The sequence below is a fragment of the Rutilus rutilus genome (genome assembly GCF_951802725.1).
Source record: "Rutilus rutilus genome assembly, chromosome: 2".
Taxonomy (NCBI): Eukaryota; Metazoa; Chordata; class Actinopteri; order Cypriniformes; family Leuciscidae; genus Rutilus; species Rutilus rutilus.
The window spans coordinates 38,494,538-38,520,244 of NC_140210.1; the positions used below are offsets into that span (position 1 = coordinate 38,494,538).

General features: G+C 37.7%; 1 protein-coding gene across 5 annotated transcripts; it reads right to left on the reverse strand.

Annotated features, from left to right (window-relative positions):
• Positions 1-9: 9 nt before the first annotated feature.
• agpat3 (1-acylglycerol-3-phosphate O-acyltransferase 3) lies at positions 10-25,295 on the reverse strand. 5 transcript variants are annotated; one of them, XM_084402852.1, is made up of 10 exons: positions 25,033-25,295; positions 14,082-14,140; positions 13,584-13,822; positions 12,390-12,559; positions 10,418-10,579; positions 7,212-7,365; positions 5,729-5,831; positions 4,448-4,523; positions 4,167-4,365; positions 10-2,326 (listed from the first exon to the last, which is right to left on the reverse strand). In XM_084402852.1, the coding sequence occupies exons 3-10, from the start codon at positions 13,759-13,761 to the stop codon at positions 2,235-2,237; spliced, it is 1,134 nt and encodes a 377-aa protein (XP_084258978.1). In that variant the 5' UTR covers positions 13,762-13,822; positions 14,082-14,140; positions 25,033-25,295; the 3' UTR covers positions 10-2,234. The 5 variants fall into 5 exon arrangements, with proteins under 5 accessions (XP_084258978.1, XP_084258981.1, XP_084258979.1 ...); XM_084402855.1 differs by having other exon boundaries at positions 13,584-13,819; positions 25,033-25,238; XM_084402853.1 differs by lacking the exon at positions 25,033-25,295 and adding an exon at positions 16,239-16,487.
• Between the last annotated feature and the right edge of the window lie 412 nt (positions 25,296-25,707).

Here is a 25,707-nt window from a genome sequence, read left to right on the forward strand (position 1 = left end):
CAAATACAGTTCCAATCATACACTGAATGCTTTAATTAATCTGGAAGAAAATACAAAAAAAGTTGGTGATTTTAACAGACTAAAATTCTAGTTCTACTCAGCCTCCGTTCACATACCGCCTTTTTCAAGAAGAGATTTAACTTAAATGCAAGTCAGAAACACTCTCTATATTGTTTAGCAGTCGGCCATTTAGTCTGTACTTTACAAACTCAATCTCGTCAGTCCGACACTGCAGTATATAGTAGCAACATTTATTACAAGCAGAGGTAATTCTGGCCTCAGATCAGGTAACACATTCATTAACAGTATTAGAGCACAGGAACTGATCTTGGTTCAGAGTCCTATCCTGTCCGTAGTGGTCTTAACTACAATCAATGATCCCAGATCAGCAAGCTTACTCTGAAATCTCAACCATTTATTACATGTTTTTGTTTTTTTAACGCAAACCAATCAGATACATGAACGGCATCATCTCCTAAAAAAACGTTCTAAACTTAGCTGTGGCAAATCACTGCTTTCTGTCAAATTAATAAATTCAGTCTCTCAGCATTAACTGGTGAAAATAAAAATACGTCAGCTCGCTATTCCTCCAACCAGGTAAAAACTAAACCTGGTACATCCATATTTTAGTTTCATGAACTTTGGTCTTTGACCGAAATTATAAACCACATCGGCTACACTTGTGTCACGCAGATCTTCCACAGATCTTATGAATTTCACATCTTCAAATCCCTACATGAATGTTGTGTAATCTCACAGTGACGGATGATTTGAGGACCAGCAAACCTGCACAATATGTGAGAACCACAACCACACGGGACTGTCCAAGCACACACCACAGAAGCTGCACTGTTCTGCTCCGTTAAGGCTTGCATGGGTCGTTTCCTGTTCCGCCATGAAAGTTGCACATTGAAAGGGGGGTGGGTGGGGGTGCATTCATCTAAATGAGATAGGTTTGGGTCAAGAAGAAACCTCTAAAGTTTATTTACAAACCATTAGTGTCATTAGATCACACTAAACAGGTTTCACAATCTTTGTTTATTGACAGAACTGATTGTTTTCTTCTTGGTCATTCAGCTACTCTCAGCATCTCACTCTTTAACCACTATATTTCATTAGTTACACATGACTAGAGATGGTGGGGAAATTAATCTCAGTGCACGGGCCTTTAATTATTTGGACAAAATTGACTAAAGAGGTGCCCTAGGTCAGGACTGCTTCTGAGGGCCACTGTCCTGCAGGGTTCAGCTAGTTAGAGCTAAAGTCTACAGAACAGAAGCCCTCCTGGACTGAGTCTGGACACCCCTGCTCTATATATAGGAGTACATTGGTAGAAAACATGTATTGCTTCTTCAGTATACCCAGTAATGCAATGGTGATGGAGTGGGATAAGACACCATTGTGAAAAGGTAAAGTTACAGAAGACATGCTTTTCCTTAGCTCAATCCATTTCTATTAACGTCAAGTTGGTCGTCTAACAGTTTCCACCAATGTCACTCCAGCTGCAATAGACCCGGCAAAAGATCTACAGCAGTTCATTTGTTAGTTAGGGACTGACATGACCATCTCATCTCTGATTGGCTGGGCTGTTTGTCTTCTTCAGTGCAGCATGCTCTGCCGGCCCGTAACGTGAAATTCTGAGCATAGAAAATCAGTTCGAGTGACTCTTCATGTGAAGATCCAAAGAGAAACGTTGCGAAGAAACGGCTACTGATATGGAGGTGCTGATAGTGTAAATGCAGAGGAGGAAGTGTTACAAAGCACTTCCGGAGATGATAAATATTAATAGTGAACTAGGATAGCAAGTGGACTTGTTTGGGAAAATGGGCGGGGCTAAACAGGAGGGAAAAGTCACTGATAGGGTGACTAGAATCAGCGGTTGGTCTCTCTAGGTCATCTCATCTTTCTCTGCCGGAGGAGACCAGCATATCGGCATCGATCCGCAGCTGAGGAGCGTTTCTTCTCCTCTATTTCCCATTTAGTTGGTTCATAAAAATTATCATAATGTTTTTAGACTAGCGTGTTTAAGTTAGATCTATAGTTATAACCCTATATACCTCCCAATGCTGCATTGAAGAGATTTTTAATATTTCATTCATTTTTTTATTCTTTTTTTTTATTAGATTTTTTTTTGTAAAAAGAAGGATAACTGCACACAGGGCAGCTCTGTGCCTGAGGCTGGACCGTAGGGTGAGCGTTACAGTGGCCACATGGTGTTGACACGATGAAAATGTTTAGTTGTCCTTCTTGGCCTCTACGTTGCCGTAGCTGGATCCGGTCTTGTTTACTTCGGTTACTCCAATGAGCCGGCGAACTGCTACAGAAGCTGCGAAGAGAGAAACAGTGACAGGGATAAAGAACTATAACTAGTGCACTCAACTCTATCCCTCATCCAGAACTCATTAACTGATGCCATACCCCTGTGGATCTCAACTGGTTTGGCCATGGGACCCACATTTTCCCATGGTCATTAATCCGCAACCCAAATTTTTAGGAGTTTGAACCAAGCTGATATATTTCTCAAAAATGGTTAACACGCCCACTTTACTTAACATTCATACCTGCATGCAAATCCTTCCCAGCGAACACACGATGCATTAGTTACGTAATTTATTGGTACTTTTTGGTAATTTCATGACTTGCTAATTGACAACGTAACTACAACATTGCATCTTCGTAATTACATTACCATCATATTACCAACTCACAACGTCTTCAGTACGATCTCCTAAGGTTATAAGAAGAAAGTTTACACACAACATTTCTATTTCTTTTCACCAAGTAAAAAGATGTGAATAAAAATAGTTGGTCACACTTTAGATTAGGGTTCAATTCTCAATATTAACTACGACTTTTGCCACAATAAACTCCTAATCGCTGCTTATTAATAGTTAGTAAGGAAGTTATTAAATTTAGGTATTGGGTTAGGTAAGGGATGTAGAATATCGTCATTCAGAATAAGGCATTAATATGTGCTTTATAAGTAATAATAAACAGCCAATATTCTAGTAACATGTGTGCTAATAAGCAACTAGTTAATAGTGAGAATTGGACCCAAAACTAAAGCGTTACCAAATAGTCAATAGCTTTTAGTTCACGCCATTCTCAAACATGGCAAAACCACCCAATCAATAAATGTGTGGGAGAGGTATTCAAGTAAATATTTTAAAAAAATCATTTTAATAATCTGAGGAAAAAGAGACGAATCTTGATTATTGCTAGGCAAAGGCATATTTATAATTTAGAGGAAAGGGACATTATCATTCTATATAACATTTTATTGGAATTTTTTTTTTTTTTTTACATCACTTGTGATGAACTAGTGATGCACCGTAATTACGGCAAATGAAACAATTTTTAAAATAAATAAAAAACTACAACAGGTAATCAGCATATTAGACTGATTTCTGTCTGAAGGATCATGTGACACTGAAGACTGGAGTAATGATGCTGAAAATTCAGCTTTGACATCACAGGAATAAATGACATTTTAATACATATTCAAATAGAAAAGAGTTATTTTTAATTGTAATAATATTTCACAATATTAAGGTTTTTGCTGTATTTTTCATCAAATAAATGCAGCCTTGATGAACATAAAATACTTTTTTTTTAAACAAAAAAAAAACCCACCAGTGTATCGTAGTATATACACTACGACTGATTTAAATGTCTCAACTGAGAACACTACAACCTGAACAGCATAATGAGTTAACCCAAAAATAACCAAATTATAATTAATAATTACCCAAACTTTATTTTTGGTTTTGATGTTCAGCAAAATGAATAATTTCACTGTTTTGGTAAAAAATGATTTTGGTGCATCACTTATTTAAACAAAATCAGCAGATAGTTCAGTTTAAATATGTATTTGCACCGAAAGTTATTTTTATCATCTAAGTGTACACCAGCACACAGATCTCTAAGCTATCAGATATGGATTAATCATTTTAATTCATGGGGATTTATAAATAAGCTACAATAATAATGATAGCTTTGTTTTAAATAGTGCCTATAAAAGTAGCTTTTTCAAAGCGCTTTACAACAAAGACAAGAAAAAAAAATTAAATTAAACAACAGAATTAAACCAGTAATCAAGTAAAAGTTATCCTGTAATAAAATGTTTTAAAACAAACATATATCACAGTAAGAAAACAACAACTGACCGACAATGAGGAAGATCATGAAGCCAATGATGAGGAGGGGAGAGCCGCTGACAAAGACATCCCAGGCAAAGTTAATAAGCGGAGAAAGCAGGAGAGTAGCCCAGAACAGGAAGTTCAGCAGAGTCCAAATCCGACGTTTGGGTATGATGGTGGGGCCGGGGTAACTGCCCTCCTTCTCATAGTGCTCTTGTAATGCATCCTTGAAGGAGAGGGTTGTGTTTCAAACATGTTTATATAAAACTATATATTTGAACTAGGTTTTTAAAGATTTAGCTTCATACCTTCTCTTGATAGAGCTTGTGTAACCAATTAGCACACTCCTTTTCATCATCAGGAATCTCCTCCACAGGGAAGCGCCTGCGGATAGAACAGTGAGGGGTCAGAGCAGCACATAAAACACACCAATAGAGGGCGCTGTAACCACATGCAGGACAACTCGGTTAAAGGGATGGTTTGGAGTAAAATCAACCTAGGGTCCTTTGCACCATGATCTCGAGCCAAACCCCCCCCCCCAGAAGCCTTTTTTCCCTTGGTCGAACATTATTAAAGTTACAGCTTATTTAGAGATATCAGCCGGATGGCTTAGTGCAGGCGCTAATGCAGTGATCTCAAACTCAATTCCTGGAGGGCCACAGCTCTGCACAGTTTTGCTCCAACCCTAATCAAACACACCTGATCCAGCTAATCAAGGTCTTCAGGATTACTAGAAACTTCCTTGCAGGTGTGAGTTGGAGCTGGTTGGAGCTAAACTGTGCAGAGCTGTGGCCCTCCAGGAATTGAGTTTGAGATCACTGCGCTAATGGATCCTATGATGAATCTTGTAAATTACCCCACTAATAATGCCCAGAATGGTACCAAACTTCTACAGTAGTACAAATAGGTTCTGTACTCATAAAACGAGGCATTGGAAAGTTTGTAAGTACATCAGGAGTTTATTTAAATAACACTTGCCTGACGGCTCATGCTATTGCTAACCCGGACGTCGAGGTCACTTCCGTGATTTGGGAAAAGCCCGTTAAAGTCCTGGCAGAAAGCAATGCATAAGGATGTAGTGTAACGACGCCCATTTCCAGGAATGCACTAATATTTTGTTGGTAGTACCAGTTTGCAACAATTATTAGTTAACACTAAGTTGTCAACACTTCGGAAAAAATAATAATTCGTCGTTCAAAAACAACACTATGGAAGTCAATGGGGTCCATCAACTGTCTGGTTACCGACATTCTTCAAAATATCTTCTTTTGTGTTCAGCAGAAGACAGAAATTCATACAGGTTTGATACAACTTGAGGGTGAGTAAATGATGACAATTTTCATTTTGAAGTGAACTATTCCTTTAATAACAAGGCGCAGATCCTATTACAACCTTTATCCAAATATTTAAGGAGATCTCAGGCCAGCAGTAAGATAAAAAAAAAAAACATTCCAAACTTTGTGAATGAAAATCTTGGACTCACAGTCATTCATCTTGATATGTCCACCCTCAGTTAAAATCTCAGATTATTCAAGTAAAGAAGCTAATCTATTATACCCAATTAAAATGAATGAATGAAATGATCTTACCTGACGCTCAGGTCTGCTTTGTATTTCTTCCCGCTAACAATTCCCAGCAGGGTTGGGTTCTGTTTGTCTTTGAAGTTCAGCGTGACATCGTACACAGCTTTTACTGTTGAAACAGGACAAATACATTCTGATGTGACGTAATGGAATTTTTGAACAAAAATTAAAATTCTGTCATTATTCCCTCATTCTTATGTGTTTTTGTTCATACAATGGAAGTCAATGGTCACCAAAACTGTTATCAGCATTCTTCAAAAATATCTTCTTTTGTGTTCCACAGAGGAAAAAAAGTTTAAAAGTTTAAAAATTAGGTTTGGAAATGAAGGTGAGCAATGAATGGCAATTTTTTGCAACTCCTTTAAAGTAAATAACGTTTCTAATGTAATTAAAGATTGAGAGCACTGCATAGTATTCATGGCAGGATAAGAGGGGAAGAAGCTCAAGAGAGTATAAATTGAGTATAATTGGTATGAAAACCAGTGCAGCGTGGCTGCACATATTCATAATGCCCCATCTGTATTCAAAACAAGCTCACAAATCCATTTCAGTCAACTCATTAGAGGAAGAAAATATTGAAACAAGCAATTTGCAAGTGACGTCAAATAAAAGTAATTACTGAAGAATTAGAATGGATCATGGAACAAAATCCCAATATCACACATGCATCAAACATAAACAATTGTAATAAGCATCATATTATGACGTGTATTGATGACATGACATTGCTTCATACCTAAAAAGAGGAGATACACTCAAACAAAAATAATACTGGACCCCAATGATTTATGCTTCTTATTTACACAACATTCAAAAGTTGGGGGTCAGTAAGATTTTTTTTTTTTTTTTTTTTTTTTTACAAAGAAATTAATATTTCTATTCAGCAAGGCTGTATTAAATTGATCAAAAGTGCATCAAGGTTTTCACAAAAATATTAAGCAGCTGTTTTCAACATTGATAATAATAATAAATGTTTCTCAGCAGCAAATCAGCATATTAGAATGATTTCTGAAGGATCATGTGACACTGAAGACTGGAGTAATGATGCAGAAAACTCATATTACAATTTTAATGAAACAAATGCAGCCTTAGTGAGCAACCTTTGAACGACAGTGTATAGCTAAAAATATAGTCTACACTCACAGCCTATATTTAGGACGCATGTGACAGACATAAGAGTCTCGAGATCACTGAGGTGGAATTTTCTTATGTCAACGTGTTAAAGAGCTTTCTGGGAACGCGTAAATTCTAGGAATACTTGAACATTAGTATTTACAGATCCAGAAAACACATTTGTTGAGCACATTTGTGGTTTAGAGCATTCTCAGTTGGGACACTTTAGGGACACTTGGATTTTCTTAACTCATGTCCTGGTGCCCATCACTCAACCCAGGAAGCAATGAACTCTTTTAACAGGGTAACACATAGTAGCTCTGTGTAAACAGTATCTCTATGACAGTGATGGAGTGTGTGGAAGCGTTCGTCTGACCTGTTCCCTTCAGGCATTGCAGTGTAGTGGTGAATCCTTTAGTGCGGGGCAGCAGGTGGTACTTCAGTTTTGGAAGACCCTTACTCTCAGCCACCTGCATGCTTATCTGATGCTTCTTTTCTGTAAACCTCGTTCCTTCACAGTACAGCAGGAACTGCCAAACACACACACACACACCAGAGGATTGTTACTCTTAGGTCAGTGTTAAATAGAGTAATCCTATCACTTCGTAATCTCTGCCAACGGAAACTTCCAATCGGACCACGTCATAAGTGACCTCACCGCTGGAGATACACTGACGTATATATACAAACATACACTGCCCAGCCATAAAAGAAAGTCGCTGTTGGGATTTAAATATGTAAATGCTTAAAGTCCCCCTGTGGTGTAAATCAAGCTTTTAATGTTGTTTATGTCTATGTGGGGTTTTTAATATGCTTTAAGACAAACCATGTGAAAATTCATAAGTCGACACCATTGCTGAGTATTTTCTCCTTAAAACGGCACTGAACCAAAGACAGTCTCAAAAACACGATCGCTGGTGTTTCTGACGTCACAAACTACCTTGTAACCAATCACGTCAATAAGTGATCATCAACGAGTGGATCTCTGAGCAGGTGTGAGTGAGTGGAGGCAGGGATAATTTGCATATTCATAGAACCGCGTATACTAAATGTAAAGTTACATTCAAGCTACTTTAAGGCATGAAGAATTTTTTTTCAAGGAAAAAACATCAATCATTATGAGCGCTGGATACTCTGATGTACTGCCCGGCAGCATGAGGGCGCCCTATGCACATTTAGTCCGTACATGGAACACATGAAGATGAGACAAATCATGTGACATTCCAGGAACTCCCTGACATAAACAAAGCTCCCAGAGATCGCTGTAACATGCAGATAAAGATGTTTTGGAGACAATAAACATGATTGTGTTCTTCGAGCCATGTCAGGTATTTTCATAATAATAGATTATATTTCTAATGTAATGCTAATCGATATAGACTTTATCATCATGCAGAATACTATAAAATAATATATTTTCTGTCAGAACTTGCGTTACAAAGTAAGTTTGGAGCAAAAACATGGTTTTAATCTCATAAATTGTTGTGTATTGATGGTGAGCTAAGCTAACATGCTAGCTAGCCCTAAGATGCACCTGCCACCTAGCTGTTATTTTTATGAAAATGTTTAAATAGGAATGCTTACTGAAATGTTTCTTTTTTCAAGAAGGGCATTTGAAACAGTTTCAAATGTGAAGTGAGAACTTTGACAAAAGAAATTAGGGATTGAAACAGCGTAAATAGCCAGTCGTTAGTAATTATAATGAAAACAAAAGAAAATAATATTTAGAGCCATAACCAGGCCAGAGAGGTGTGAATGTGCGCAGGGGAGACTGAGACTTAATGGGGCTCGTTTGCACCACAAAATAATAGAGACAATAGACTGAATGGATGCTTAGAAGATGACAATAAACAACAGTTTCAGTTTGCATTTTAGAGTCTTATCAAAATAAAGTCATAGACATGATCTTGAAAAACATTTAACTAAATACAGAGTTTTAGACTTCTCTTCAGATTTTAAATATAACATGGTCAGACATGTGGCTTTAGCTGTAGTGCATTTCTAGATTGATACAATGCTAACTCAAATTTTATTTTCATGAAGATATTTCATAAAAATACATTTCTAATAACTTTACAAAACTTTGAAGCTATTTATAACTATTTTTTTCATTATGACAATAATTACTTCTAAATTTACAATAAACTGCCAAGTGTCAGCTTTCAAATTAGATCATACCTGTGCTTTTAGTGCAAAGGGTTCATGAACTGTATCTGTTTTAGTTTGGGTATGACATTTCTGGGGATTTTTCAAAAGTGGGGTTGCTGGCTAACAGGTTAAATATGTCATTTTGGTGAACTAAGATGAGTTTTAGGGATACAAATATTGATTGCAGGGGTACTTTAAGAGTCTATGATTGGATCATTATTGCAGTGATTATTATGTTTCTAGCATGATATATATTTGGCAACAGTTCTTGATGGAAATAAATGTTGTGATGTTATTTCCATCAAGAGGAGCATACATTTTTGGTCAAGATCTTGAATTGACATTGCAAGAGTCCAGCACTCTGTAAAGTCTCCTCCAGCACATCCCAAAGACTTTGAATTTAAGGTCTGGACTATTCATGTGTGAAAATGATTCTTCATGCTCACTCCCAACCATTCCTTCACAATTTAAGTGGATGAGTCTTGACATTGTCATCCTGGAATATGGATATGATATGTCTTCATGCATGGTTGTTTAAGAACTGAAAAGATACACACTCCATCGATTAGGGTTAGAAGAACTGTTGCCAAAATATATAACATGCTAGAAACATAATAATCTCTGCAATAATGATCCAATCATAAACTCTTAAGCATTTGCCTATTTAAATCCTATTTAAATTTGTATATGTGTAGTGTATATAATATTTGTAAGTACAGAAAATGTTTGCCTTTTATTTTTTATTTTAGGTATACATTTCTAGGTATTTGGTCACAGGGGAGTAGGTGGGCCATACCTGGTAGTGTTTCCTGTTTCCTGTATAATCGTTGGTATATAATAGAATGAATTCATAAATACATAAACCCACTAAACTACATAATCCAAACAAGAATGCCAGGAATCATAAATGAAGAATTAAGACATGGCCATGTGCCTCTAATTAGGTTTTATAATTATAATATAGTGCTTTTTATAGCCTTTAAAAGAGAAAAAAAAGGGGGAAAGTTTTACTTTGCAATTTCTGTTATTTATTTATTTGCAATTTCTGAGCCTTGGTTAAATGTGTCAATGCACATTTACTGAGCAAAAGTAACACTACGTTTCAAATGTGAATTGGGTTTGCCAAGTAATTTTATTAGAAACTGCAACATTGCATGGTTTAAAGCAAACTGTAAAAAGGATAACCAAAAATGCAAACACCCCAAAAACAAACAAAAACAATAAATCTAAAGTGAAGGTTAACTAAAATATGCCTATCGAGGGTATTAAATTGTTCTGAACCATAAACAAAATTGAGTGAGAGAGTGAGATCTGGTTAGCTTCAAATGTGATAAACAAATGACCAAATACTCTGAACACATCACTTTAGTGACTTGTCAAAGCTCTGCTTAATTATCAGGTCATTAGAGCGTCCTAATCGGTCAGTGTACTCACCCACATGTATTCTGGGTAATCTCGGAGACGGTTCAGCCCACTGAAGACAGTTTCCCTGTCCTCCTCCCACTTCCGCTTACAGAAAACTATTTCCAGGAAGTACCACGTCCAGCCAACCAGAGGCACTTTCAGCAGTTCGTGTTTAGCCAGAACCTTAGAACTCTGGATACGAAATATGAAAATAAAGGGAGGATAGAAAATGCAAAAAAAAAAAAAAAAAGGGATTCAGAGAGGTAGGAAGAGAAGAATTCAAATCACCCACTCAATCAAAACAACTAAATCCAACATCCAACAAATTAATCTCTTGGGATTTAGCCCAAGATTACTAAATATAGAACAAAGCAGTGTTAAAGCTAAAACTATTTAAAAACATTTAATTAATTGAAATAATTAAGTTATATATTTATTTAATCTTTTGATGAAAACTTAAATGAATATTAGACAAGTTGCATGGGCAACAGAGTTAATTTTGTCAGCTCTTTTTGAATTTAGTCTTATTCCTGTGTCAAATGTACTTTTTAGTTTTCATCATATATAGTCAACCTTGTCATGTTTTTGTTTAGTCAAGTTTTAGTCGACTAAACGTATGGGCATTTTAGTCTAGTTTCTTTCAATGAAAATTTAGTCACATTTTCATCATGCTGCATATTGGTTAAATTGATTATTTCGCTTAAAATTATAAATCGCACAACAGCATAAAAGACTTTCTATCGTCAAACAGAAGTCGCGTAAGTGCATTTATTCAGCAACCAGATTCATGTTCGGATTTATTACAGTTCATCACTGAGAAGATTTGATCGCAAATTTCGACACACTTTCATTTAAAGGAGCTGTATGTAAGATTGTGGCCAAAACTGGTACTGCAATCACTTTCAAATTACTGTAGAGCGGTGTATCCCCTCCCCCTCCCCCCTGACTCGAGGTTGCCAGATAGGCTGCAGGATCCAGCACGAACGTTTGTAGCTGCAGCTGTGGTAACTAGAGCTGAGCTGGCAACCCGGATGCCGAAACACTACTGACTTCGTGATTGGTAGATAGGTGGAGGGTGGAGCATCAGGCCAAAACACAACATGACAACATCAACATCTGTTGAGGGCTGCAACTTCACTTTTTAAATGACAATATCCTGGCCGGACTACTGTTGTCCGTGATATAAGTATTTGAAATGAACATGATTTCTTAATGTCTAGTGACATATCAGGGCCATTTTATGATTAATTGAAATACATTTCTTACATACAGCTCCTTTAAGCAGAATATCTCAATGGAGATCGCTAAACTCCAGCTTTTATTTTTGGATCATCAGCGGCACTTGAGCAGTGTAGAGAGAGCGCGTGCGCATGGTTGAAAATGTATCCTTTTTAAAGGAAAAGTTTGGATTGGGGTATTTAATCCTGTGATATTTGGCAACCGCAAGCAAGAAAGCTCGTAGAAGAGGGTTGTACCACAGTCTGTAATATTTTGACTGTTATTTATTTATTTAACAAAAATAAAAATTTTGGTCAAGTTTTTATTTTTTAAATGCATTTTAGTAAAGACTTTTTCATCGATAATACTGCATGTTATTATAGTCACAGTTATCGTTTAATGGCCATCACAGGCCAAACCCCTACATAAGAGAGGTCTTATACTGTATTTAGCATAATTATGCTCTTTCATAAATACATTTTCAGTATTACGATGCATTGTGAAACCCAATACTAGTTCCAATGAACTGTGAACATTTTTGAGTTTTTTATTTTTTATTTAAAGCTTTATTTACTAATAGGAGTATTTCAGCCACATTATAACATCCAAATTAAAGTGTCGTGTGTGGAAAACACAATTTTCCCACACATTATGAGGTTGCATTTCAGTTGGGATGCATTTGAAGTCGACAGGTCTACACGACTATTCCACCACCTCAAAGCTAACACCACCCTTCACAACTTCTCACTTCATTCTGCTGTCTTCACTGCTCGTCGGGACTCACCCCCAGTACGCCGAATCTCTCACAAATGGTCCAGCCACACAAGAAATCAATCTCATAGTTGTGGTTGAGGATGATGATGACGTGCTCTTTACCGAACTTATCCACTGTGGCCTGGTCGGTGTACAGAGTGCAATCTGTGCCAGACCACCACTCCAACAACATCACCAACTCTGTTAGGAAAGTAGAGTCACGTCACCTTTGTACAACACAGATTGTTTCAAAATAGATAAACAGGAAAATAACAGAATAAATGATGCAAGCTTCATCAAACAGGAGACAAATTCAAGTTCTGCTGTAAAGCAGCTCTAAAAATGTCAGTTCAGTTGATTCAGCTCAATTCATCTATAAGCAGCTCTACAGAAGACAAAAGTGTCATTATTTGACACATGTAATAGGTGTTATGATGCTAGATGAATTAGAATGATCTGTATCGTGACAAGCAGCATGCAAATTGTTGCCTCCTTTGGATCAGTTGCTTCGGGTTATATAATTCTCATTTGTAAGCTGCTCTGGATAAAAGCGTCTGCTAAATGAATAAACGTAAATGTAAATGCAAATACATTTGAATTGAGTGCTGGAAAACTTTGGACATCTAAACATTTAAAATGCTGATCATTGTGGTTTTATTTTCGAGCAATAGACGTTAAAACTTTTACCTATTAAACTAAAATAAGAAATAGAAAAAAGTAATTTTAAAAAGACCTACTTTTCATCCTAGGTGTTAGATATAAGGTAGATGTTAGATAAATTATATTTTATATTATAAACAAAGTATTGCCTTCATGGAAAGTGTGCTTAATGCATTATTGAAACACTGATGATACATGTAACATGCAAAACCAGTCCTGCTAAATGTACAAAAGTCTGTGTGTTTGAAGTGTAGTACCAACACCATATTGCCTCATAATTTTGCATTATAAGAATGATGTCATTAGCTCCTTCGTTAGTAACCTTGCACTACAAAACTCATGAAGGCAAATAAATGAATGCAACAAATTTCTTAGCATAACACTAAAGTGATATGAGAAATGTTTAAAAAAAACAAAGAAAACGCATTAAGTGCTATCCATCTGCAAATTCTTTATATACTACAGTAACAGTTACTAAAGCAACTCAAACTTCGCATTAACATACGTCTGTAAAAACACATGCGAAATGTGTGCAGCACATTCAGTTGAGACAAAACCAACTCACGGCTCCATAGCGAGTAGGAGAGTCTGGTGTTGATCTTGCGGTACAGCTGTTTGTTGAAGGGCCACAGCACACAGGTGCAGAGCTGCGTGAAGTTGATAATGAGGCCGCTCACAACGAACACGAAGCCAATCAAGAGCTGCAGTACGAACAGGCTCTTCAGCCACGCCACCACACCCATGACTGAGAGCCCCTTCCACACACGCGCTCAATCACTCACTCACACACACACACACACACTGCTGGAAGAGAACAAATCAAACTTACTCAGATTCATTAAGCAGCAGACACAGTAATGCACAGAATATTAACATAACATCAAAATCACACTTACAACTGCATGCATATTAGCACTGATCAATGTTATTACTAGCATTTGCATTAAAAATAAAATCATGTACCAGTCAATCCAGGTACTCTCTCATGTTCATGTTTAATAATAGCCTCCATTTAATCATCTCAGTTATCCAAGTCAATATTGTGAACGGATGTTTAACTCACCACAGTGGGTTCTCCTCTACAACCCTCTTTTACACGGCCCTTCACTTAGTACCACCGACCTGAGAGAAAAGGAGACAGAGCGCATTTAGAGAATTCATGACAGTCGTGAATACAGCCGTGTCACAATGTGACATTTAGTCCTGTTTATTTTTACTTCCACATCCTGTCCCGATATACAAAGATCCAGCGTAAAGTAGGCGAGAGTTCATGACCACAGACCCGTAGGCACCAAAAATTCCACAAGCAGCAGCACAGTGCGCAAACACAACTGCACTACACATGCCCCACGCAAACACACACCCTCTCACCCAATTGGAGGAGCTCCAGTCACCTCCTCCAATTTCTCTCTCTCCCAATTTCTCTCTCTCGCATTGACACTGCCTCGTTTTTGCGGCTCCATATCCCCCCCCCCGCCCCCCCCACACCCACCCCCACCAACTCTCACTCTTTTATAACACGACAGCATCTCAACATGATTCGTCACGTACAGAAATGTCACTCTCACAAACACCAGAACTGGATCTAAAGGTCTTCACTTTCAAATTGATTTTGAAAGCTTATCAAGCTTTATATTCCAGCACTGCTTAATCCGATAACAAGACAACAACTGCAAGAGAAAGCGCTGGATTAATATCAAATACTCCAACAAAACAAGCGTTTCAGCAAATTTATTTGCCAAATAATCTTTTAAAGCACTGCTTAACCAAATGACAAGAGAGGATTGCCGCTTAATGCAGAAAACCAGTCACTCTGCTCGTTCCAGGTTTATCCGATACTGCGGATGAAGTTCCCAAACTACTTTAACTGGCCGTCTCGTAACCTGCAGGTGGCCCGTCTGACCCCATTAATACTATCCTTTTCTCTGTTAGTGGGCCTATGTGTCTGGGTTACATTTTATTTCAAGATGTCTGTGTTACAACGTAGTACGTATACATTTAAGTACTGAGTAATGATAAAAAAAAACTACATCTACTTACTATAGGGTCAGGGATAGGAGTAGGGGTTGGTTTACGGTTAGCTGCGTGTAATTATGCACAATTTATAGTTATTACTACAGTAACTGTTTGTAACAACTAGGACACTAAAATAAAGTGTTATCTGTGTCTGCTCTGATAACAAAGAGCAGTTCAGTTCAGTCAACCATCCTACTACAATAACTAATAGCATTACAAAGTGCAATACTAATTAGTTTTGCCCGATGGCCCATACTTACAGGCCAACATTATCTGACAAGCACAGTCTGTTTGATGGTGTTTTTGTGCGTGTAAAATAAAGTCCCCGTTGTGAGCGAGCAGCAAGCAAAAAGGTTATGGTGGATTTGGAGAGTCATAAGATCTAGTTTGAATGATGCTTTACAATGATAAAAAATGTCTCCATCTGAAGCATTTTGTGGCCAGTAGGTACTTTTCACTATTATATATTAAAATTTTGCACATTTCTGCCTGACCCAAACAACAATGCAATAAATGGTATCTTTGTGCAAACATTAATAAAAAAAGCATCTTAAAACATGGGGGAAGTGGTTGTGTTATTTATAATCTACCTCCATTCTGTACCTTTATGCACATATATTCCACAATTAATTTCTACCAAATGAATCGCAAATGCTTTGAAGAAACAATGCATTAACTACAAAAAAAGAATAAGAATGATGGCAAACTACATTGACACTGACATTGAATTATTAAATCTATGGACAGCACTTGTTTCATTTAATCAGCCAGGTCACTTGTTTACCACTTAAGGTATTGATTTAGTATTGACACTAAATACCAGAGACTTTCTATTGAAGAGAATATTAGGACAAGATTTGGGTGTCATGGACCACCTAGCAACCATACAGCAATGCCCCAGGCAACCACCCAAAATACCTTAGTATTGTGTCAAGTTTTGCACAGGCAAGTAGCTCACCATTTCTTCAGAAAATGTAATACATCCAGCTAATATCTCTAAGCTGTCATCTAGTCAATGTGAATTTGCATTTAGCATAATAGTAAATCTGCCAAATCTATGTGCTGCCAATGCCATTTCAAACAAACACAAAACAATCGTGTTACAACATGAGGGCAGAAATAGACCAGCGAGTAAAAGTTTAAACCGACAAAATGCTTTGGTTCCTCTATCAGCCGAGACGAACAGAGCACAAACAGCACTAACCTTAGATGAAGATCCACTGGCAGCGTGCTAAGTTAACTGTGACTTTAGTATGGACAAGAGAGACTGCTGAAAGACGGGAAAAGAGAGAGGGTGGGAAAGGAAAGAGTTGAACTCTGTCCTCCTGGCCACCACTGCACGAACTTGAAGCAAACTTTGGAATCTCACCAAAGCGCGTGTGTGTTTGAGAACAAGGGAATGGCAGAGTGCACTGCATGCCAAAACCCCTCATGCCAGTTAATGAGTTGCACTAGGTGTGTGAGGGGGAGTGTGTCCGCGATATCTGAGGGATCACCTGATCAACTTGTCAGAGCAGAGCACTGGCTCAGCCAACAAGAAACCCCGCTTTCTCCACCAACTGAGATCATTAACACTACAGACAACAGTCAGACTGAGTGTGCTACTGAAAAAAGGGAATTAACCCTGACTAAGGGGATGAAGAAAGTTATTTTGAAACATTAATTTGTAACAACTATTTGGTGAAACAAGTGTGAATTACACAATTTTAGAGTCTTTTGCAACCAGGCTAAACCCACTTAATTCATGTGTTCTGGTTAAGATAACTTCAAGTGAATAATTTAACAGACCAACATAATTTACTCACCCTCTTTCCAAGCCCAAAGAAAATAGATTTTTCTACATGCAACACCGAAAGAATTAATGTGCTCTGGTGCTATACTTTTCAATATAATGTAAGTGAATGGGAACCGCAAAAAATAGGGGTTCATACATACGTGGTCCAAATAACTTGTTCTTTTCAGTCGTAGCTTTCAAATGTATCAAACCTGTTACAGAATGTCTTAATGCATTATGCGCTTGAGTATGTGTAAATGTAGATACATCCGTTTTTCATACAAAGGCATTCAATCGGGTCAGAAGGTGTGCTTCTTTTTTCAACAGCTCCTATTCCAGGATATATATTTGATCATTTTACTGAAAAAAAAAAGCAGCATTAACATTCTGCCAAACATCTCCTTCTGTGTTCTTTGGAAGAAAGAACATAAATGGGAACATTTTTGGGTAAAATAGTTATCTTACATTTTTTGTAATTACTGTAAAGATACCACTTAACTTAAGACGATTAAGGGGTTCGGTATTTATGGAATGGACCACCGGAGGAAAATAGGGGAGGGTCATGTCTTTTTATTCTTTGTTGAGGGGAGGGTCATCCAACTTATTTTAGTCTAGGGGGAGGGTCACCCAACTTTTGTATTCATGAAAACAGCAAAATTTCAAAGTGGCTTGTTTTGTGCATATTTTTCCATCGCTAGCAGATGGGTCTGACCCAACAAAAATCCAGTTTGGCGTTGTTTGACAGTGCGCGCTTCGGGGCGTACATGCTCAGAAAAAGTTCATCATGTCAGAACAGAATGCCAATGAAATGTTTACCCGGCAAAGCTTTAAAGCACAAGCAAATAATTAACTGTTGTGATTGTGAATAAGAGCAGTGTCCTGTGAGTGTAACTCTACCGCTGCATTAACGTGATGTGAATGTACGTCGAGTTGTACAGTATTGGGACTGAGGCGCCAGAACTGCAGCTGATAGAATCTGCGCTGTAGCACGATACTACCATATTTTAGTTTCCATGCTTATTATGTTTCCACAACAATGTTAGTGAGTAAATCTACTGAAATGGCCACCATAACAGTGGAGTGTGATGTGTAAGATGAGAAAGCAGAGGTTAACGCCTGTTTCACACATACTCTGTGTGGAACGCGTATGCGGTGCAGGAGCAGCACGCGCTATAGTGCTTTCACATATGCTGCGTTTGCGTAACTGATCCGCTGCTGTACCACAAACACATACTCACTATTTTTTTTTTTCAAATCCAGAAGTTATCAGCAACTTTTATAAAAAAAAAAAGTTGTCAGCATTGCGCAGTGTGAAAGCTCTGACCTGTTAACAAAAAAAGACGCACCGCATACGCACTGCAAACGGAGTATGTGTGAAACAGGCGCAAGTCATTTGTCATGGTTGTAAAAAAACAATGGCTATCTGACATCTTTACCAAGGGCAAACCAGTATAGAAGTAATCAATAAATTATCTGGGAGGGTCATGCCTTTTTTCACAATCATTTTGGAGGGTCATAGAAAAATGTATTGCTGGCAAGTCTATTTTGACTATAGATCTCAAAACTCCTCCGGTAGCCCCTTAAATAAAAAACGAACAGTCCCTAAACTAAAATAAACTAGATGCATCGTGATTTATATCTGGTTCCTCATTCACTTTGTAGCAAGAGGACTACACAGCAATATAAAAAGAGATAGGGTGGAGGCATTAGAGATGGAGGGATCAACCAGCTTAGGAGGAAACAGCTGTCTGGCCTGCATCACTAGACAGCCTGGGGCCATATTTTTCCAAGATGCCCAAAAATGTGCCTCTAAAAAGAAGGTTACAAAGCTTAAAAGCTTAAGGGGTGCAAAAGAAAAGTGAGAAAGCAACACACAGAGCAACACTGCCTCAAAATATACACAATAAGAAGTAAGTTTGTGCTTCAGCCTTTAGATGGCAAATAAACTTCCACAGTGGCCCAATTTTCAGATACATCACAACAATTTACAATCGGCCAAAATTCGCAAGCTTTAAAGTCATATGCACAAATAATATAAAGATACAAAGAATGAAACTCCACATGATCTTTCAGTTGTTCTAGATACAACTGAGCAACAGGTGGTCATCACAGTGCCCTAAACACCCACAAATATGACAGGCATGCAAGCAACTACAAACTAACAAATTAAAGACTTAGGCAAAGAGTATTTTACTTGACCTTTCCCTGTGCTCAATCCAGTAACCCTTTACATAAGCAGCAGGTGGATAACCATTAGCTGGACTCACCAGTAGGCGTAGTAGGCCACTGCCATGACCACTAACGCCCCACAGACCCCTGTGAATATCATCACAGCCCCCTGGTTCAGCATCTCCACTTTTGGTGATGGGACCTTCAAAGCAGGTTACTTTTGAATCGACCTCCTCTGGTTTCGTTCAAAAACGGACCGACAGTTCTGTTCTCGACAAGCTTGGAGACAGGTCAGTGAAACCCAGGAAATATCAGCCCCAGAAATTCAAAAAGTTGAACAAGGCGCGAGAATTGGTTTGACTCTGGCTACAGCCACATGCTAATGCTAATCCCGCAGAAGGACAAGCACTTTTATGATGATGCAAGCAGGAACAAAACTAGATCCCATTAACAAGGCGGCGCCGCTCAAAACCACACCATCAGCACACGAAAAAAAAAAAAAGTGACCAAGTCTTCCGTTCCAATGCTGAACTCCAACTGGATGTTACCAACTGCAATCCCAAATTCCAAACACAGTTGTAGTAAGCGAATCCTTAGCAAGACGCGACAATCTTACAGCACAACGTGGACACAGCGGCCGCCTTCTGTTAAGCCAAAGAGAGCCTTTCTCAGCATCCTGTGTTCCCTCCTCTTGTCTAATCTCCTCTGGATTAGATTACCAATGATTAGCACTCTGGACCAGCACCCTGGATATGTCACATCGCATTTACATCAACCTCAAGCGAGACTGGGATGGGCGGGATTAAGCAAAGTGGGACAGGACAGTGGTGAGCCACCAGGAGGAGCCTTTAGGGACAAGCCCACCCTTCGGCATTTAAATGAGCTTGTAGAAGGAGGCATGATACGCTTTGGTAGTGGTTCTGGTGTTTTGTGGTGGGTGTTATATCATGGTGGGTAAACTTCTACTTGGCCTACTGTACATCTGTGAACTTGCTCTTGGTATCCAAGGTTGACCAGACCCTGAGTCCAGATTAGACGAGATGGTGACAAAGATGATCAGGCAGGTTGTGGCCCAAAGCCACAGCTGCATAACTGCATTACTGGCAGAAACGGACAACACATGTGCCACAGGCCTACACATCACACAACAGAGCCCTTGGTGCTTCCTTTTTTATACGTTCTGCTTTCTCTTGCTTGATTTATCTCATTATATCCTCCGTCTGCTTTTATCTTGGTGTCCATCTGTCTTTGATTATACTATCCCGGTGAACCCTGTATACCTGCATTAAACTCAGAGTCCTCAATTCTTCCAATTTCAGACAGGTCAGCATAACTGCATACAAGAATTTGTGGAGGTTTCTCAAAAGAAAGACCTTGGCTTGGTCTCGGTTAAATACCTCAGTGCTCCTCCATCCGTATACAGGGGGAAAAGAGAACAAAGAATAAATCACCTTTCTGATGCGATGACCACCTGGGAAATATGAGGACAGAAAGGAGAAAAAGAGCCGTACTAACTAGAGAAAGCCAGAAAGATAAATGAAGGCATTGGCTTTTTTTGGGAAGCAAAGGATCAAAATGTGAAAATGTTGGTAATTATGGTTTGTCATAAGTTTGTGTGTTCTGAGTTAGTCTTTTGTTGCTGTACTGTAATCAATGAGAAAACCCTGGCAGAGAGTCCATGCATCCAACATCCTGTGCACAGCCAGTGCTAAAGTGCCTTCTTCGACATCTTTTACAGACTTTGTAGCATAAAACCTATACATTATGAGCCATATTGCACCAAAGCAGCTTACTGGACTGCAGCTCAAGACGTCTAAATCTATAATCTTATCGGACAGTCTTACACATGTAAACAAAAGCAAACACTTCTAATAATTATTTAAACAACTGGTGAAATAGCAGGGGTGAGCAGGGTAAGCTGTGACGCTTTTTTATTAAAAGGGATAGTTGACCCATCCTCATGTTCTTTCAAAGAAGATATTACTAAGATATTATTATGAACCCAACAACATAGGGACACACAATTTAATAATGCACTGTCCCATTCTAAAGTTCTTTATTATTTACATGATCTCAAAACATTTATTAAATAGCCCAAAAGTTATAGAGCCATTTGTCATAGTAAAATATATACTTTTTATAAATATTAGGGACACATTCTTGATTGAGCAATAAACAGTGTTTCTAAAATGATTTCTGTATTGGACAAACTAAGACTATCATAACTGTCAATATTACAGGGTAAAACCATTCTTGCATTTCCCCAAACTTTATGAGGCTTAGAAAGTTTCTTCTGTACATACATATATTTCTTAGTCATGCAAGAATGCTAGAACAGACCACTTTTATGTAGCAAACTCAAAAGTTGTGTTTGGACTCAACTGTACAAACATATTTTTTCTGTACTACACAATCCAGTTTTCCCTTCCCTCTCAACCTCAACTCACAGCACATTAAAAGGACAGTTCACCCAAAAATGCTCACCCTCAAGTTGTTCCAAACCTGTATGAGTTTCTTTCTTCTGTTGAACACAAAAGAAGATATTTTAAAGAATATTGGTTAATCAGACAGTTGTCGGTAGCCATTGTATTTTTCCTACTATAATAGTCAATGGCTATACCGTCAACAGTCTGGTTACCAACATTCTTTAAAATATCTTCTTATGTGTTCAACAGAAGAAAGAAACTCATACAGGTTTGGTACAACTTGAGGGTGAGTAAATTATGAAAGCATTAAAAATGTTTTGGGTGAACTATCCCTTTAACAACCTTAGCACTGGCCTGTCCAACACTCAAAAAAAAAAAAAAGCTGTTGAACTAACTTGATTAAATTAAGGAAAACTTTTCCACGAAAATGAATTACATTTTTCCAGCAAAATCTAATTTGTTTGAAATGATTTATTGTAATCTTGTTGTATGAACTTAAATTCATTTAGTCATTCCTGCTAGATAAAGTTTTGTCAGGTTGACTACATTTAATTTTTGCCCTGCCTAAAATCGCCAACATTATAATTTGAACTATTTTGACTATGACAGAAGCTCCTCGTGTTCAATCAAATTAAAACCACTTTTTACAGAGTAATATTGAATATTATTTATGCAGGTCTGCGAAAGAGGTTTAATGCATGTATAGTGTAAACTGAGTGCCTACAGCCCTAAGCTAAACACAGTCGCCACTCTTCTGCATAATGGTAACCACAAAATTCAAACATAATGTTTCTAACATAACTGAATATTAAATACCAACATTAACTAACAACATCTTTCCATTTACCGAAAAACACATAAAATAACACTTTAATCCCTAAATTTACCCTCCTAACGCAGTCCCTTGCAAAGCATGCTGGGAAATACAGATCCACTGCCCAATTAGTTGTCAACAAAAATGATTTATGTAGTTTTCACACAAATTAATTAAGTAAACTTCGGTTTTAAATATATTAGGTTGATTGAACACAATTAAATTAAGTTGTGACAAAATATTAAACAATTGTGTTACTTTAGCTTATTTTAATTCATTAAATTTAACAAGAGGCTAAATTACATTTTTTGAGTGAACATTGCGAACAATGCAGCAGCAATTCAACAACATTGGCAGGGCCTGAAATTCATTTAGAAAAATCCCCCCCGTAGGTGATTATTACAGGGGAGATGATTGGGGGAGGTTAAATGTGTGCGCATTCCCGCACCGAAAACCAGGCCCTGATTTGGATGAAACTCTGGATCTTTTCAGTTGGGTTGCTGTGGTGAGATATAGACTTTTGCAAAGAATCTTTCTATGAGCACACAACTGAAGTAAAACTAGCATTTAGCATTCAAATTATTTTCACCACTGATCCACTACAGTGTTAGATGACATCAACTGATAGCGTTTCTATCCTCTGCACTAAAACACTACTTCCTTTGTATCTCAAACCTCCCAGACTTGACTAGCCTGAAACAGATGAGTGGACCTCACAAACAAACTCCCGTGGCTGAAACAAACAAAATCAAAGCCATTATAATAGATTTCATTCAGGCCCTTTTCACAAGCAAGAAGATAAATACGCTCTGTTTGTTGTCCAAAGGATGCAGAGAGCTGTTAAGAGGATAATGTCAAGGCTTCACTGCTAAAAACCTCTGACCCATATTCTAATCGAGATAAACGAAGTTTCCCAACGACAATGTGAATACATGCCCCCAATCAAGACGGTGGATGAGGTCGCTGTTATCTACCTCAGGTGCAAAGTAATAGTGTTAGGTTTAATTAACAAGCTGTATCGGATTAAAGGTAAGGTTAGAACGCAGTAACAAAGCAGCGTCATGGATACACCCATTGGGACAAAAGAATAATGAATATATATTCTATTTAAAAAATATGGTAGGAAAACAAACAAAATGTAATAAAAAAAAACAAACATAATGTACAACTTTATACATGTACATTCTAATCAAAACGAGCATCATGCATAATTGATTCAATTACATCTCAGACAATTCATTACTGCCGCACAGCTTTGGACTGATTATTACTGCAGGATCTCACGCAGCAGCAATATTACAGACAAACCATCGGAGTACATGAATGCTGTGTTTACCCACTTTACCATGATATTAAAAGAAATGTCACAAGCTCATCAAGGGATGGCAAAAGTGCATGTCATGGATTAGAAAATATTGCGCATGTTCCATATGGCTGGCAAAGAACGACAGGTCTACATTAAGACTTGAGTATCAATGAATTACACTCAGTAAAATATAAATATTCCATTAACAATTTTTTGTAGTATTCAATAATCGGCCCTAACAATAAATGAAAATAAAATACTAAAAAAGGGAAACATTTCATTCATTCACCCATGTATTTTTTGAAACGCCACTGATTACAAACTCATGAACTAGGATAAAAGTTTATTTTTCAGATATACGATCAAAATAGAGTAAATCACATTTTAAAAGTAACTTTACTTGACATTTCAAATAACGATTGCGTCAATTACATCGTTACACCAGTAGGTGGCGACAAATGACGTTAAAAAAATGTATTTGTCAATGAATCATTCAAAGATTCATTAAAAAACGCGTTTTTTGTTAAGCGTTTATGAGCGAGTCATTGAATCAATACATTCAAACTTATTTAAAAAATAAATAAATAACTCGTTCAAATGAATTAAACTTTTTTAACATACTACAGCAGTTAACATTTTATCAGAAACTCTAGTAAATTACTTATTTTGTTTAGTTGTCTATTCATAATCGTGATCTCTATTTGAAAAAAGAAAAGAAAAAATTCTCAATTTATCCAGAATCGTGCAGCTCCCGTCAAGACAATTCTGATATATATTTTTTAACGGGTTTTGAAACTACAAATAAAGCCTTTATTACCATTAGTCATGTTTTTATATCATTTTGGCACACGTATAACTGCATTGGTCTTTAATATGTCGTAGTATTTTATTGGTGGTTGTTAATATTGTCTGTAATATCTAAAGACCAATGCAGTTACACATGTGCCAGAATGATATAAAAACATGACTAATGGTCATTACTGTGCATTTGTAAAACCTAGTCAGCAACTAAACTGAAGGCAAAAGCCCAGCACCGCATCTGAACTCTAGTAACCCCGATAATCGCACGGCAATGACGTGTACGCAGGTCGAGAAGAGATTGACACACGGTAACCGAGTCATGAACACCACTTATCTTCAACGAATCTAAAGCCATTCAAATGCAAATCATTGCTGAATGAACAAGATAGATGCCCTCTGATGCAAATGGGGAAAGATGCCTATCTTAAACGGGTGTTCCCTGCGCTGTCAAACTGCCTTGCATTGGTTACTAAGTAGTGATCTTAATAAACATGCTGTTCCTATAAACTGGCCACTGCAGCACAGGGAGTACCTCGAGCGCTCGCACGCGCACACATATCTAACGTCAAAAATGTATTTGCAATACAAATGCAAAATAATAAAATAAGCGGACGCTTGCATCCGCCTGTCAACATCAATAACAGCAGTGTCACTATGGTTATTAATCGGGTTTAGAGAACAGTCATCATCATCATGCGCGTGCATTACCTGCTTAAATGTCATCAGTGGATCTGCGTGGAGGATTCGTGCTCTTCCGCTTAATGCGATGCGATAGTGCTGTCAGAAACTGGTGTCTTCGCTTCTGGTGCACTGCTCAGATGATCGCTACTCTTTGTGTCCGTGTGTCGTTATCCATCCACGCACAACACTCTACACATTGCATCCAGCCATGGGACTTCCTGTCCGATTACTCTGCTTTTCGACTGGAAACAATGGCGCTTTGTAGTTCCACCACTCCTCTCTCATCCCCTGCAGACTGCTGTAAGACGCTGACCTTATCAATAAAGTCAATTCTGGAGAATTAAATACATTTGTAAGTGTGTTAGACGTTTAATTACTCTTCCTTAAATTAACTTTAAACTGCAAAGGCGACTAGAAGTTGCATATTGCCTGCATGGGCAAAAAAGGTGCGTTTACTGCACAAATGCATGCATTTACGCAGGTCGCAGGGATTCAATTGCAGAAAATATATTTCGGAATTTATTTTATATAAAAGCTGCTGTTATGACAACTAGTTTAGAGCTGCATTTCATTTAGACAGAATCAAAGCAGCATCAGAGCTGCAAAATTCATTTCTAATAATGAAATTGTGAATATATACAAATGGAAATGAAATATACACTGTTATGACAACAACCAAGTTTAAGGCTGCACTGATGCTGC